Genomic DNA, 16,860 nt, shown 5'->3' with positions numbered 1-16,860 from the left:
TCTTGAGCGTGCTCTGTAGGTGGGGATGTGAGCGGTCTCGGAAGCCTTGGCTCCTCCTGTCTGCTGTGGGGCCACTGCCTTTAGTGCCTGGCTTTGAATAGGCTATGGACTCAGCAGGGCGGGGCGACTCTGGCCTGGTTTACTGGGCTGAGTCTTGGGGAGGTTCCACCATCCTGGGTGGGGCAGCCTTCTGGGCAGAGCTGGTTATGGAATTCAGCTCTGTTTCGGGCTGGGAATGGGCATCTAAATGGGACCGATTATCTGTCTCGGGAAGTTAGTTCTCCCATTTGGCAGATCCATGCCGCCGATAGCTGCTTGCCGATTTTGCTTTTTAATTTAGGAATTCCGGTGAGCAGGGCAGGCACCTCTAGCCGGGCCGAGGCCCAGGACATGCCTCTCACCGGGGCAGGGGGCATTGTCCTGGGCGGAGCTGGCTCTCACTAATTGGTCCCTCTTGCCCTTCTCAAAGATGGCTGCTTTTTCCTCGCTTTCCCCAGGCAGGCTCTAGCTCCAGTCTGGTCTGACGCTTTGCCAGTGTCAAAGATGGTGCTTTGCTCTCGAAGAGCTGCTCTTTGGGCGCGAGGGAGCCTGTCTTTCGTGGGAGTACTCACACTGTCTCTGAGATTTCAGCCCGTCTGTGCTCAGCCTGCGATCTGTATGTATGGTGCCCCCTGGAGAATTTCTCCCTGGTCTCCATTGAGCTGCGCGGGGTGCGCAGCGTGGTGCCGGTGCCCGCACTATTGTGGCATTGGGACTCCGCCCAGAGCTCCAATCTGTGATTTCAGACCAGCTAAGTTGATTTTTTCCTTCCTGGCTGGAATCCCTGTATTGTTAGAAGTTATTTGAGCTATCTATCTAGCGGTAAAAGTTTCTCTGGGGTGGGAAAACTGCGCTGTTTGAAGGAGCTTAGCTAGGGCACTGTTGCTTCTCCGCCATCTTCTCCCAATCTCACATTGGAACTTTGATTACTCATTAACTCTGCCATTTTGTCAACTCCTCCAATATGCTTACAAGTATCAAGTGCCTACTTCCTGGTCTCCTTTTCATCTCAGTGCCAGAGTTTCATAAAACAAAAACTATATATAGTGTAAGTACATTATGCACATTTATGTCTTCTTAACTTTAGTAATGCAACTAATATGGCCCTCATTATTTGAACATTGGCTTTTTAAAAATAAAAATTTATTATTTTTTTATTGTCAAACAGAAGTACAGAGAGGTTTCGGTTTCATATGTTAGGCATTGGATACATTTCTTTTTTTAAAAAAGAATAAGGAAAAGATTTAACAGTGATCAATGTAATGCAACCACCTCACACCTATATGTTAAAATATCTTATGTTAGGGATTGCCTCAGAAAACTTAAATTACGGTCAATTATTTATCAAGATTTCTCATGTCAAGTTAGAGGGATAGATTCATATTCAGGTTTTGCAGCTATTGACTGTAAAATTGCTATTTATTTTTATACTTTTTAGGATGAAAGTTATATAGTTGATAAAAAGAATGTTCATCCAGTGTGTACATAAATAAACGTTGCTATGTAAATATTCATAACAACCTGTATTCTCTAATTCCATGTGCAAATTTATGTCACCTTTAAATTGAATAAAAAGGAACATTTAGATAATTAGAACACAAAGATTCTGAGAAAAAAATTTTCTTTAACTAACACATCCTTGATGATTACATGGCAAGTAATAGAGACAAAATTTCATTTATAAGATTTGAATGATTGCCCTAATAGTAAACATTTCTGTGCTTTATTCATACATTTCATTTGACCGCAAAAAATGTCAATGATGGGGCCAGTCTAAAAGCCCAGGTGACTCTATCTTGACCCCAACTTAGAATGAACTCGGAGTGACCCTGGCTGATGTCGTTTTGCTGGAATTCATCACAAACCAGAAAACCAAGCACGAGGAACTGTCTGAATTGGGAATGACAATCATTTCCCGACACCTGGGCTGGCTCTTCGCTGCAGAGTAACAATAGGTAATTTCTAAACTAATTAACAGTCAACTAAGTGACAGCAAACAGAGCCTTGGTGAAATTCTCCTAGTATGAGCCAATTGTGACCAAAGGTCAGGCCTAGCCCTGTGCTTTGTGGGATTTCCCTATAAAATTAGCCTGTAAGAGATTGGGTCAGCACGCTACTACTCAGGAGTAGCCCTGGCCGGCCTATCAGTTGTTTCTTGATGCTTGGCACAAAATAAAGCTTTACTTCACTTTTCCATTTATTCAGACTCGTTCCTTTGTTCACCGGCTTAACAGTTAATATGTTGGTTAAAATAATTCAGCATTTTTCTACTACAGAGAAATATTCAAAACTGGTTTGAAAAATAAAAAGTCAATGTTTCCCTTGAAATCAGCTGACTGTGTGAGAAAAATCAGAACCATCAGAGATTGTGTTCAGAGGGGACAGGGTCTGCGGGAGGCATGAAATGGGGGAAACCCAAAGTTGGCAACATGGGATGTGAACTGCCTTCACCTTAGGCCAGTGTGCTGGGTAAATGTCATAGTTCTCTGCATGGAGGCTGGATGCAGCCAAAATGTAATCCACATAAAGGTTACTGTCATCATCCTGTTGGCAGTGGAAGAGTCAGAGGAGGAAGACTTCTCTTGGGAAGAAACCTGTTGCCCACCCAAATTATATGCAAACACACTGAAAAACTAGACTTCACCACAGGCCTCAAATCTTGAAAAAAGCCCAGCGTTTTACCACCTTCCTGCTCATTTCAAGTTCTTCAAAGTAATTATGGTACATTTTGCACCCAGGGAGCATAACTGGACTTGGAAGGGTCACCATGAGCTTTTCATATACCACTTATTTCCATAACACGGAGTTCATTTCATTTAACATTATCTTATGCATTCATAGGGCATAGCTATTGTGCTGTGTGCTCTTCTGTTATGTCTATCACATATATACAAATCATTCCCTATGAGGGAAACCATAGGGTTTATGTTTCTTTAGGTCTGGGTTAGTTCACTTAGTATGATTTTTTTCTAAGTCCTTCCAGTTCCATATGAGTGCAGCAATATCATTATTTCTGATAGATGCATAGAATTCCATTGTGTATATGCACCACAATTCCTTGATCCACAGACATCAGCTGAGGGGCATCTGGTTTGGTTCCCTATTTCAGCAATGACAAATTGTGCTGTGACAAAAATAGTTGTGCTGGTGGCTTTTGTGTGGTCTTGCTTGTGATCTTTTGGTTAGTGCCCGAAAGTGGGGCTGGTAGGGTGTAAGGGAGATCTAAAGACAGACATTCTTGAAAAGAATCAAGAGCAAAGAGAAAACAGCCCACCAAAAGAACTGCAAGAGATGGTTACTTGTCAGAATCACAAACAGATGGCAACTCTGGGGCTCTAAAGAACACAGATGAAAAAATCATGTAGAATTATTCAAAGTTGTGAGGAGGACAAAACAATGCAAGTACTCAAGAACACATCAAATAGATTGTATACTTACAGTGGGATACTATGCAGCCTAACCAGGGAAGGAACTTCCTATACCAAGAATAATGGCATGGACAATGTCAATAGAAAGTGTATCTGCTTGTCTGTGAATTTACAACTGGTGCTATTTTGCTACATAAAAGACACACATAGGAAAAATCCTGTACAGTTTCACTGACGTGGTATAACTTTTTAATGGAACTGGCAGACACAGAAGGCAGATGAATGTTGCCAGGGATTGTGAGAAAAGCCAAGGAACACATTGCACAGAAAGTGTTAATACATTTAACAGTGGTGAACAGAAACACTTAGAATTAAGATTCAGATGATAAATCCTAGGTGTTTTGACTGGAGTCAGCATATAGAGAAGGAAAAATAGCCGAAATACATAAAGGATAGAATAACACGATGGGAGAACTTGAAAGAGAAATTTACAAAATAACAAGAGTAAGTTAAGAAAGAAATGAGACAAGGCTATGGGAACGGGAAGATTTACAAACAAATTTACAGAATACACAAGTGAAAACTTGGAATAGGTTAGATGGGAAAATTTCTGATGACAAAGGTAGAGTAGAAGAAGAGCAGAATTAAGGAATGAATATGAATAATTGCTCAGTCAAAATATATAGAAAAGGAAACAGCTGAAGATGTATGTATTGAAGTAACAGAGGAAGGAATATCAGAGGAATAGATAATTGGAAGAGGAAATATTGAAAGTATGAAGGTCAGAGAAAAGAATAAGTGATAAGAAAAGCCAAAAAGAAGAAAGGGAGCAGGTACCATTATACATAATGATAGGGAAAGAGGGATATAGCATTGAAAAATGAGATGGAGAATATTACCATGTGTGTAGGATACAGAAGAGCAAATTTGAGGAAGATATGCAGATAGGAATAGGGGAGTGATCTGTGATGACATACAGCAAGCAAAGAATCAAGAGGAAAAAAAGCCCTATGAGAAACATGTTATTTTTCCTTCTCAGAAAAAAAAATCAAGGAAAAGCACAGTAAAGGAGTCCTCAGTAGGCAATACCCATATGAAAAGCAAAGAATATGCTAGAGAGGTCTGCACAATTAATTTAATTCCAGCACTTGAAACGCTAAAAATGGGGTGTTCTAGGTTTGAGTCAGTATGCAACTTCAGAATCAAGTGATGGAATATCAGTTCTCAGGAAATTTACAAAGAAAGACGATAACAATCACAGTTTTCCTCCACCAAACTAGATTCTTATTTTGCATACACTATACATTCCTATAATATATAGAAGAAGGGGACTCAAGTGAAATGTGTGTGAGAAAATCTTTGCCATAGGGTCACAGAGCACCATAAATGGCAGAGACTCACAAGGAGACTTAGACAAGACAGGGAACAGGTAGCATGATGACTTCCAGACAAATGTAGAAACATTTTCTCCAATAGAGGCACAAGTGCTCTGCAGCTCCTGTTCAGAAACATGGATCTTGATGCCAAGCTTGGGGGTAAACTCTGGGACCCACAGGGACTGTAGGAGTGTGGTCATATCAGCATGGTCCCGAGACCCTGTCAGGACCCTTTGCTACTTGAGAGGCAGAGATGAGGGAAGAAGTTTCATGCCCAGGTTGGACATGAAAGTTCCTGAGACAATATTCCAATTAAAGACTGAGTAAAGTGTGGGTACCTATTCTCCAGGATCCAGAGAAGAACAATGGCTGGGTGCATTGGAATACACCAGTCATCTCCAGCCACAACGAAAGCATAAGTAGGGAGGTAACAGCCTGGACCAGCCTGGTCTATATTCAAAATCTACCTTCAAAATGAACAAAGGAAAGAGGGCTTCATGTTTGATTCAAGCACTAAATCATTTGTGCCCTGGAGTTGAATTCCAAGTTTCTGTAAGCACTCTGTAACCAGTTTCTGTAAACACTCTTTTTGAATCATGTACACCTATTGTTGTGCATGCTAGAATTTGCGCCCTACTGTGGTCCATGCTGGTGTGCATGTACAGAATGCTGCACATGCACCTATTTATGCATCTTTGGGTAAGGATTGGCCTCCTAGTGCATGTGGGCCTTCTTGTACACATTCACGTGTATATCCTCATGTCATGGGCCTCTGTGTGCAAGAAGGCATGCTGTTGTTTGTGGGCCTCATGGTGTACATAGCTTGCTGGTGTTCATGCACATGATAGCTTAACTTTTTGTTTGAGTGTGGGTTTTCATCTAATTTTCATTTATTTATATTCCTTTAGTCCGTGTGCATGGAGGGGGGGGCGTTAAGCTGGTATTAGGGCAGTCCTGTTCATGTTTTGTGCAGAAGCCTTCGATATATGCGGCACACTTGCTGTGCCATAAGTGTCCACAGGGTGGACTCCAAGCCTACCCAGTACTGCAGGGCAAAGAATCCTGCACATCCTACAGTCCACAGGCTTGGCCTACAGTATGTTGGCTTTCTTTCTAAGTGTACCCATGCCATTTTGCTTGGGGGCCTTTTGAAACACATAGGCAGGGTCGTGCATCCTCACAGGCCAGCTGCTTCCATTTGTACGTATGCTTATTGGTATATACGATCCTACTTTAATCATGCACCACCTAGACTTCTTTTGCCTTATGCAGTTTATGCACTTGACAGTGTGTGAGAAATTTCTGGTGCGTGTGTGCCCACTGAAGCACATGGGCAACTGCAGTGCATGTGCCAACTAAATTCCATGCATCTCATAGAATGCAAAGGCCCTCTGGTGTGCATACACCTACTCATTCAGCTTAACCGGTTGGTGCACATGAGATTCTTGGTGCCTGTGCCCCTGCCAATATGTGTTTGGTAAACGTGACCCTCAGCTGTTCAACGGTGTTCTAGTGCGTGTTGTTTGTATGTGTCTGCTCCTGCACGTGTCCACGTGTTGGCTGTTAAATGTGACTCGAGGTCCTCCTTGTGTCCATTAGTTTGCTTTCTGGTGCACAAGTACCTTGGATTGTGTGTGTGAATGCTATTCTCTGTACACCTGCTCCTTTGTGCAGGCATGCTGCTGCAAATGTGCTTTCCATTTCTGGTGGGCATGCATCTGATATTTTGTTTTTTATTGTGCTTGTGTGTTGTTATTTAGGGCAGTCCAGTTTACTTTTTGTGCTGAAAATTGAGGTACACAGAGTCATGCTGATCCCCATATTGTTCCGTGAATCTGGGGGACAGAGGCCAGTAGCATCAGGTCCCATAGATTCTGTACCACATACTCCTGGCCTATAAACAGTTTTGCTTCCTTCCTATTCCTATGGTGCATGGTCCATGTTGTGTGTGGTTTCGGCAACTTAGGCTGCCCAGACTGGTATGCTGATGTATATGTGCCTGGTGGTACATGACCTGTACAGGGATGCTGGTAATTCTGCTGGTAATTCAGGGCATTCAGTCATGTCCACCAGATGGTGCATGTTAGCCTCCTCCATGTGTGCTTTGGATAGCAGGGGAGGGCTTTTTGTGTGCATCCACCAGCTTTGCTATGGTCCTCTTTGTGCACAAAAACTTCCTCATCCTGTGTGTCTGATGCATGGAGGACACTTTTTGTGCATGCCCACTGGAGTTGTCTCTGCTGGTGCATATGAGCCTCCTAATGCATGTGCACCTGCTGATGTGCATGAGCCTTCCGCTGTAAATGTGTCATAGGTACTCAGTGAAACTACTATTATGCATGCATTTCCTGAAATGAAATACCTTCTAGTACACACCAGCCTATTGGTGCCTCTGCATATCATCTGACATATGCCAATATAGCTGTGCATTCCCATCCTGGTCCAAGAGAGACTGCTGGCATGTTTTAGAACTCTGGTGGGCAGGTATGTCCTAGTTCATGTGAGCCTCAGTGTTTGTATGTTCCTCCTGATTCACATGCATTTCTTGGTGCATGTGGACTTCTATTGTCCATATGTATTCTTGGTGTTCCTGAGCCTGCTTATCGATGTGGGCCTCCTGGTGCACAACAGTGTGCTAGCATTCATGCACAATACTCCTGAAATAGCGTGTAGGACATGGGTGCCCATGGACCTAAGATTTTACTTATTTAATGCACGGGTTGTGTGTGTGCTTTGGGCACTGGGTCACCAGCTTGTTTTTGTGGTTGAGCATGGGGCCATCTGGTTTCCTCTGCACCCCATGATGTTCTCCACAGACAACAAAAGCTGGCTTTGTGCAGCAGATCCATGTAGATGAACCTGCATGGCCAATACTCAGTGTATTTCCCAGAACCCACACTCTGGCTGGGATCCTGGGAACCATCCATCACTGGAGTCGTTGTCTGGTCACAGGCACAGATTTCCTCATTGGGAGGCTTAATTGTCCTACCCATACTCCAGATTACCTATCACAATGCTCTATCTTATGGTCAGCAAAATGAGCAGCAACCTGGACAGGTACCTGGTCATGCTGAAGACGGAGCTGCCATCCTGGTTCTGGGAAGGAGACTGATGTTTGCTAACAGCTGAGGGCTCATGGAGACCTACCTGGGAATGTTACCTAGGCACACACCCGGCTGGATTCCTGGCTGTTGGCCCAGAAGCGCTGCTCAAGTTCAATTCAGGCCCATCCTGAGAGCGTTTTTCTGGGGCAGCTTTCTAGCTTCTTACCTGAGCAGCTACCTGTACAGAATGAAGAGTCATCTGATGCTCCATGGCCAGAAGCACCACTTACGGAGACCCAACTGCCACCCTCAGAACTGGGGGCTCCATGCAGTAAGTCCCAGAGAAGACACTTTACCTGAGTGCCCTGGTCACATGTTGCACTGTGAGACAAAGTCCCCAATATCTGTGATGCTCTCTGTTACTGTCCATATGGCTGTGCCTTTGACAACAGTGTTCTGCTGATCTCTAGCATTATGTGAGCCACAGGCCGTGGGTTACACAATACTTGCTTTAGAACCCAAAGTGTGAGAATCTAAACATAGGACCTGAGCTCATGCAACAACACCAGCACAAATATACAGAAGGAGAAACAAGATGGATAGAGAGAAAAATTCTTAAACTGTTTTAATACTTTAGCTGGGCTAGGTAGCTCATTCCTGTAATCCTAGCTACTCAGGAACCTGAGGTCTGACGATTATGTCTTGAAGCCAGCTGAGGCAGAAATGTCCACAAGGCCCTTTGGTCTAATGTTCAAGTCAAAAAGTTAATAAATAACACATTGGCAAGAATAATAGCCCTGCACACAAAAGCTCAGGGACAGCACCCTGCACTGAGTTCAGATCCCAGACTGAGAAAAAAAATTAATCTATTTTTATTTATTAACTTATTTATTGTCCAAGTGATGTGCAAAGGGGTTACAGTTTCACATGTAAGGCAGGGAGTACATTTCTTATAAAATTATTACCTCTTCCTCATTTTTTCCCAACCATCCCACTCCCCTTTCCCATCTCACATGAGTGGTACATGGAGTTATGGCATATAATTTTGTAACTACTGCTGTGGTGTTTGTTCATTGTTTCTTTGTGTCTCCATTTTGATGTTCCCCTTCCCTTCCTAGTTCCAATAAATATATACATAATACCTAGGGAACTGAAATCAGTCACAGTGACATGAGGGGCAAAAATGTTTTCTCTGGATTGTTGGACTTTTCCGCAGTCCGCGTCTGTCTGCTGCCTGTGGGCTGAAGGTTTCCTCTCCTAGTCACCAATGAGCACTGGAGGTGAGTGGAGAACCGGGGACTTTGCCAGGGCAGTGGTGGTGCTCTGCTGCCACTGCTGCCAGAGTTCAAATTTCTTCATGGATGTTTAATAACCCTTGCTTGTCAATTTGCATGTGTCTCTTTCTTAGTCATTAAAAATATAAATCAGTTTCATTATGTATTTACCTCACAGTGGACTTTAGAATATTTTGGTTTCCTTTCTTTCTACTTGAGGGTAATAGATGTGGGTAAAAATATTTCAATTAACCGAGGAAAGTAGTGGTTATCTATTCTGTCAACTCATTGGAAATGTACCAGTCATCTCCAGCCACAGGGAAAGCATAGGAAGGGCCATAAAAGCCCAGACAGGCTGGACCTAAATTGAGAACACACCTTCAAAGTGACCAAGGTGACACAGTGCCTGAAATGTGAGCCAATCTCAAATGAAGTTTGGGTCTTGAGTAGAATGCAAGGACTCCTATTCGCCTATGTTTTTCAATTTGTTTACAATATGGCAGTGTGAAGAAATGATTTAGTTGTCAAGGGGGAGAAAGGGGGGGAGAGAGGGATAGAGAAAGAGAGGGAAGGGTTAGGGAGAGAGTGAAGGAGGGTGAGAGAGCGGCAGGGAGAGAGAGAAGGAAGGAGAGAGAGAGGGAGGAAAGGAGAGAGAGAGAGGAAGGGAGACAGGGAGGCAGAGATTGGCTGAGAATTTCCTGGCCTTGTACTTGGGATCTGAAATGAGTCTGTATGTCACAGGATAATAGGTGCCCTTAACACACAAGGCTTTGCCCTGAGTATCAATGATGCTGAGTTAGGCCCTTCATTCAGGTTCTGATGATGTATGGTTATACAACCGGGATGCAGTCACCCAACTAAGAAGTAACAATGTATCCGCACTATTAAGTAAATGCCAATCTGTAGTCTGCTCCAGCTTTCTCCCCAGGGTCAGTGTTCCCACGTCTCGTGCCCACTCTTTCTTCCCCTTCCCTCCACTCCCTTTTCTTTCCCTGCCGTTGATTTTTCTCTTTCCTGCGTCTGTCCAGGGGTTTGAACCCAGGGCCCAGGGGTGTCCCCGCGGTCTTTGGATCAAAGCTGGTCACCTAGGGGTGTTTTGGGAGTCGTTTACTGCCGATGGTGTCAGGAGCGGACTTTGCTTTCCCGCCGGGCTTCAATCGCCCGCCATCCGGGCCAGGCTTCCGGGGTAGCTAGGATTACAGGCGGACCCACCGCACCTGGCACCCCTTCAACTTCCGCCTCTGGAGGAATGACGCGGAACTAGGTGCCATCCGTGTCTTGGCTGGGAGCCCGACCCAGGCGGAAGTAGCTAATTGCTTTCCGGTGCAGGGCGCTTGTCCCGCCCCCAGCACAGTCCGTGGTTGGGCGGTTCCCCGAGGCCGAGCTGCTTTGTGGCTCTCTGCAGGAGCAAGCTTGGGGTGAGGACGAGCAGGACGACATGGCGAGTAGACAGGAATGTGGGACTCCTCCACCTGCGGAAGAGGTAATCTAGGGGGCGCTTCCTGTGGGGAGGCGGCGGGCCAGTGGTGAGAGAATATTGGCAATGGGAACGGAGGAGGGGGAGGGAGCCGAGTTCCGGGGAGGGGAGGCCTAGCCTAGAGGATAGAGGAGGACAGGGGGCAAAAGCTCGTGGCAGGCAAGAAGAGAAAGCCCTTGGCACCCAGGGTAGGGTTATGGGTGCAGAGCAGGCCAAGAAGGAAGTGACCATGCCAGGATGAGGGGGGGCATGTGCTACGAGAGAAGGGGAGTAGGCTCGTGGGGTGGAAGAGAGGGAGGTAAGCAGAACAATGGCTCACGGGGAGGGGAGATGGTTTCCCGGGATGGCACACAGGGAGGGAGAAGCAAGGGCACTGGAAAAGGAGGCAGAATAGGCAGAAGGGAAGGAGAGTGGGCAAGTCCCACGGGTAGAGGAGAGGTTGCCCTCGGGAATGGGAAAGCACAGACTGCGCGGGAAGGCAATGCACGGCAAACTGCTGCATTGCTAACGCCTTCTGAGAACCTGCGTGCTGCTCATGGAGGTCCAGTTGGGCCAGGCTAAGGATCCCTGTGAAAGGTACAGGCACGTGGAGACTACATGGAGCACTGGAGAGTCGGCTGTGCTGCCACTGTTGGACAGCAAGGCTGTGGGGCCGGTGCAGCAGGAGAATAAAATGGCTGAGTAGGAGACAAAAAAGCTGGTGGGGGTGATTTAGAGGCACCTTTCAGACAATTTGTATCACAAGCACGGAGGAAGCAATGGTTAGCCAACGGTAAACCTATTTCTCAACAGCCACCACTGAAGGAATTGCAGGCTCTTCAGTTAGATCTGGGACCAGTGAATAACCAAGCCACCAAGGCTCATGAACGCCTAAAACAGAATCTGAGCAAGAGGCAAAAGACTCTCCTGGATTCCAGAAGCAGCAACATCCGGGGCATCCCTGGCTTCTGGGCCCAAACTGTATCCTTAGGCATCTTACTTGTTACTGCCTTGCAGCCTGTGTTTTCGAGTAGTGGACCTTTTATGAGGCATTTGCATGCACAGGATCTGGAACATCACACTGCTAGGGTCCCTAGAGAAGAGGACTATGGATAATGTAGGCTAGAGATTGGTATAGGCAGGAGTTGTAGGGACAATGAGTCATAGAAACAATGAGTAGCACAAGGAAGTTGCCACATAGGCTGCTAATTGGAGAAGAGTTTTGTAATGGTGCTATGGGAAAGGGGTGTGAGTTATGCCACGGTCAGAAAGAGGTGGGAAAGAAGACATTTAGACAAAGAGATTGTAAAATCTGGTCCCCATCACTCAGAGAACAGAATACAACAGAGCTCACTTCAGGTCGTCTTCAATTTGCAAATCCTAAGCTTACCTTATTATTTAGGATATTCCTTGGCCTAGAATAAGATGGAGATTGGAGTACCTAGGAAGACACTAGCCTCACACATCACTTGCTGCTTTCAATGCAAGTGGTTATACCTAGCACATCCACAGCATCTGAAGGCTCCTTGACCCAGGCAGTTTGTGAACCATCCCCAGCTGTCAGCAATGATCAGTGACCAAGATGAAGACATGCTTAGCTACATGATCAATTTGGAAGTGAGTACCCAAGGCATTTATCTTGGTGGGCTATACAGTGTCACGAACAGAACTCACTTCCAAACAGGAACTTGCCGGTTACCTGTAAAGGGCTTTTAGCTTTCTACCTTTTCTTCTGGTAGGTACAAGAACTCAGGCATCCCAAGAGTTCCTGCAAAATCACCTTTTACTTTAGAAATAACCCATACTTCCAGAATGCAGTGGTTGTTAAGGAATTCGTCGTGGATATCACTGGTAAGAATTTGCTCACAGTGTGTTTTTTGGAGTTTGTGAATTGATAATGGCCAACAGGACTTGGATTCTCTTATCATGTCTTCTTGCAGGATATAGGTTGTGCCATTCCACTCCCATTCTGTGGCGTCAGTATTATAAAATTGAAGCTGACAGTCACAGAAACCACAACAAGAGCCCAAACTTCTTCAACTGGTTTACAGACCACAATTTTGCAGGCTCAAACAGGATCACTGAGGTACTACAAAAGGCCAAAGCAAGCCATCTGTGACGTTGGTTGGTTCACTGGCTTGCTGAGTGCTGACTGTGAACCTTGAGCTAATTGCCTTACCTACTTACCTTACCTACTTACTTTACCAGATCATCAGAAAAGACCTGTGGCTCAATCCATTGCACTACTACAAGATGATGAAAGCACATGAAGAGGGGGTAAAGAAGAAGGATATATAGGTGGGTAGCTAGTACATGCTGTCCATCTTGTCAGGTACCTAAATGCTAACTTCACACCTGTACATTTGAGGCTTGTGACTAAAAGAGGATGGCCAAACGCAGTTCCTCCAGGGCCTCTGGAAGAGACAACAAATTGGAAGGACAGCTGTGCAAAACTGGTTAAGGCTGAACTAATTCTGCTGAAGCATGGGTAACGTACAGAGACACTCAGGTAGATGCCAAGCTGAATCTTTAATACCCTGTCCTTCTCAGAGTTCCAAGAGAAGTAAACCCATTTCTTACCCTCTTCCCATCTCCTAAGTTTTGGCTCTCCCAAATTTATTTCCACCATTGTCTGAATAATTTTGCTTGTGGTAAATCATGACTTGTGAGATTTCTTGTGTAATCCTCGACATGATAGTGGGGAAGGGGTGATAGAGAATGGACTTTACCTCATGGACTGGAGACTTGAGATCAGAAGATCTAGAGTTAGAAGGGAGTTATTGTGTCTTAGCCAGCATCCAGAAGTATCAAAACAACTTTATATTATATACTTGTAATCAGTATGTATTTTTCGTGTTCCTTAGGGTAATTCTGGACTTTGACTGGAAGATGATGGAGCATCCAACTTTACCTAAATTCATTGGGACATGTGTTCATCACAAGCACTACTTCAGAATTAGGAGACAAGCTAGGTCAACACAGAAAAACCCTGGAACTCACTTCAGGTACTAAGACAGGATGCAGAGGGCCAGACAGGTGATAAAATGTGAATTGATAATTCGGGACAAATCCACACGGTCATATGTGTCTGACTCTGTGCAAATATATGTAGGATTTGAATGGGAAAATAAACAACTCGGTTCTGATTGTGAGTTTGCAATGATTGTTTCTAAAAGTCAGTTGGAGAGTCTGCCTCTACAGTTTAATGAGAGGAGGGAGACATATCTCCAGCTGAAGCTCAGCATTAGAACACTTTTCCCCTTTTAGGAAAGAATTGGCAAGGTTGGTGACAGTAGTTAAGGAGGGTGGAGGTTGTTGACATTGGAGAGACATTTCAGGCTAGGCCCCGAATTCTGCCTATTGCACTTGAACCTAAAATCAACATTGCTTATGTGAAGTTATGCCAATTGCTCCACCTCAATGTTATCTGTAGAGGTTCTCCCATAGTTGGATAGTATGGTCCAGAAGCTTAGCCTCCTTCCCCACTCTCCATTCTCTCTACTGTCTGAAATACACATGTACGTCCTGAAACATTTCAGGGCTACATAGAGCACTGTCCCTGTTTCCTTCATGGCATCAACAGCCTCTGGAGTTATTCAGATCTTCAATGAAGATTTGTATTATCATTTCAGAAATAAGTAAGAACTGCAAACAATGCCTTGTATACCTGTGAGGAGTAAGAATGACCTAGGTGAGACAGGCAAGAGTGGATAGGGGAACAGGCAGTATGGGTGTAATGGCAATAAAGAGTAAGGCTATAAAGGTTTGTGTTTGTCTCTTTCCCAATACCAGTCTCCTTACTCACGCTGGCCATGCTTCCTCATGCCAGCCATGTTACATTACAGTGTCCCTGTGCTCATATCTATTCTTTCTGTCATATGGCCTGATACCTCCTGTTTCTGAGATCAACAGGCTGGTCATGTTCCACCTCTGGCTTCTTCCCCACCTCACTGTTTCATTCCTTTTTCTGTTTTCTTCCCTACTTTAGTAGTGCTGTGGCACCCTGGTGATCTCAGATGGGTGTTCAGATCAGGGGATGCTTTAGATCCGGTACCCCAACTGTTAAGGTATGAACACCAACCTCATTAGTGATGATTCACAGAGAGACCCGAGATCAGAATTTCAGTCTCCATGAGTGCTTCCAAGAGAACTTGTGAAGATTGTATCGATGGTATAAAATGCTATAGGTACATGGTGTCTACATTCTCAGACTCCCAGAAGAAACTGTAGAATAATACCAGAAACAAACTACAAGGTGAAGGAAGTAGTGATAGTAGGATCACATTCCCTACCAAACCAAATGACCTTTCAAAGCACACTTTGTGGCTGGGGAAACACTTGTTGTCCATGACAAAGAGCTGATTCTCTAGGCATCACTAATCTCTGGAAGTTTGTAACGGTGGCAAAAGGTAAATGTAGAATCATTGTCCTGGAGTGATGGACCTAATATTCTGCTTTCCAGGCTGGCAAGGTAGCAAAAGAAAATTTTCCTAGTTATTCTGAGAAAACCTGCATGCTTGGATGCAGCATTAACCTCTAGATGTGACCCTGTACAAAATTCACTCATTCCCTGAGGTTTTGCGAGCCAGTGAGGATGGCCAAGGAGATTTCCCTACTCACAGATGCTATAAGAGAGTCTGCAAATACTCTTCAGAGGAAGGATAGTATGTCAGGAGTATCGCGGGATAATTGGGAACTGTACCCTTCCCACTCTAGTGCTCTTCGGCTTTGGCTCTTATTCAGATACAGAGACATCTCTAATATACTCTCTGTTGGCCTTAGGAAGAAAATGAATCCCCTATGAATCCAGATGCTTACCAGGACTTCCTGTGATGGCTCTGCACAGGGGCGCAAAGTGTGTTCTGCTCCTACATCATGGCTGGACATATTTATCCCTGTGGGTAATACAAGGATACTGTGAAATTAGCCTAGGGTCACACTGTGCCACAGAGACATAACCTGGTCACACATTTTTAAATGTTTATTATAGCCAACATACTTAGGAACTCATGTATTGCAGTTGACACTAGCAGTGGGCAATGTGACCCCCAGACTTGACCACCTTGCTTTGATGAACTGGTGTGAATTCGTTAGGTCTTCTGGCTAAGCGTACTATTTGTCCTTGCAATTCGCCCCATAGGACACATGTGCATCCAATATATGCTCTTAATGAGGGTTTGTTGTGGCTCTTCCTTATCTGCTTTGCTAACAGAACCTTCATCACTGCACTTACTGCATATGGTAGGGGCCAGTAAGACCCACACAAGTTTTTGTTTCCATGTTTTTCTTATAATGGCCTGATCTCATCTTGCGATCTTTGGAGACACCTCATCTTCCTTGTCTCCTGCATCCTGAAGTATACATTTTGTTCTATCCAGGGCCCACACACCAGTAATTCCCAACATGGTGGCCTCCGTGTGCTTCAGGTGCAATGGGGACTTGGATGCCAGCCTTATCAGTAGACATCCTTAGGCACTCGTAAGCTGGGCATTCACTCGCTGAGTTCCGTTCAAGGATTTTCATACATAACACCTTGATTGTTCCAGCTTGGTCTCCTAAGGCTGCTCATTGGTATGGTCTTTTTGTCATTCTTTCTGCTGTGTGTCCTGTTCATGGGCTCCAACAGATCCTTTAAATTCGGCTTCAGTTGTTTTTCTGTGTGGTCAATGGCTCCTGCCTTTCTGCCTACAACACCTGTGGCTGCTGAATATGGTCACAGGAAATTAACACCACCCATGACACAGTATAAAGGCCTCTGGCATTTGTTTCATAACTTACAAAAATTCCTGGACCTAAGGGGATCCCTGCCCTCCTTCACTGGCTTTCTTGCTTTTTGGATCATGGGATTAGCATGTGATTTAAATTTGTTCCTAGTATAGATTACTCAAACATGGATAGTTTCCTGTATACTTTCACTCCTTATTCTCTTTCTGTTAAGTGATTTCTACACATTTTCCCAGAGATATTCCAATTTATAAATACTTTTGCTGTTTGGTTTTAACCTTAGTGCCCTTGTGAAATTTCAGATCATCTACATAAACTGAATGTCCATCACAAACATCACAAAAACCTGTAGAACCAAGCATATTCCCATGCATGTATGCTCTTAAAATAATCGCACGTTCTATCCCAATTTTGCTGATGGTACACCTCAATGCAACAATAGCAATTAGCAGCAGAGTCTTTTCTCTTGTATTGTGCTCTCATTTATCTTAGCGATTTCAGATTCCCATACTAGAGTTAATATTCCCACATGACTTTATGTAAATCTTAACTATTCTCTGAGTGTGGATGTGTATGGAA

The 16,860-nt window shown here is 44.5% G+C and overlaps 1 protein-coding gene across 1 annotated transcript; it reads left to right on the top strand.

The window, feature by feature from the left end:
* Positions 1-10,217: 10,217 nt before the first annotated feature.
* On the top strand, positions 10,218-15,390 carry LOC125344505 (testis-specific Y-encoded protein 3-like). The gene is made up of 8 exons (XM_048337018.1): positions 10,218-10,287; positions 10,451-10,584; positions 11,371-11,538; positions 12,097-12,174; positions 12,297-12,408; positions 12,498-12,643; positions 12,766-12,834; positions 15,340-15,390. Exons 1-8 carry the CDS (start codon positions 10,218-10,220, stop codon positions 15,388-15,390), a joined length of 828 nt encoding a protein of 275 aa, XP_048192975.1.
* Positions 15,391-16,860: the final 1,470 nt, after the last annotated feature.

The sequence above is a fragment of the Perognathus longimembris genome, unplaced genomic scaffold (assembly GCF_023159225.1).
Source record: "Perognathus longimembris pacificus isolate PPM17 unplaced genomic scaffold, ASM2315922v1 HiC_scaffold_124, whole genome shotgun sequence".
NCBI classification, from domain to species: domain Eukaryota; kingdom Metazoa; phylum Chordata; class Mammalia; order Rodentia; family Heteromyidae; genus Perognathus; species Perognathus longimembris.
The sequence above is the reverse complement of the archived record's forward strand: the minus strand, read 5'-3'. Positions and strand labels throughout refer to the sequence as shown.

Excerpts from the sequence above, each read along its gene's own strand:
- LOC125344505 (XM_048337018.1), top strand. The coding sequence starts at position 10,218 with ATGGTGTCAGGAGCGGACTTTGCTTTCCCGCCGGGCTTCAATCGCCCG. Across the intron at positions 12,409-12,497 it reads ATTCGTCGTGGATATCACTG|GATATAGGTTGTGCCATTCC; the intron begins GTAAGAATTTGC and ends GTCTTCTTGCAG. Across the intron at positions 12,644-12,765 it reads GCTCAAACAGGATCACTGAG|ATCATCAGAAAAGACCTGTG; the intron begins GTACTACAAAAG and ends TTACTTTACCAG.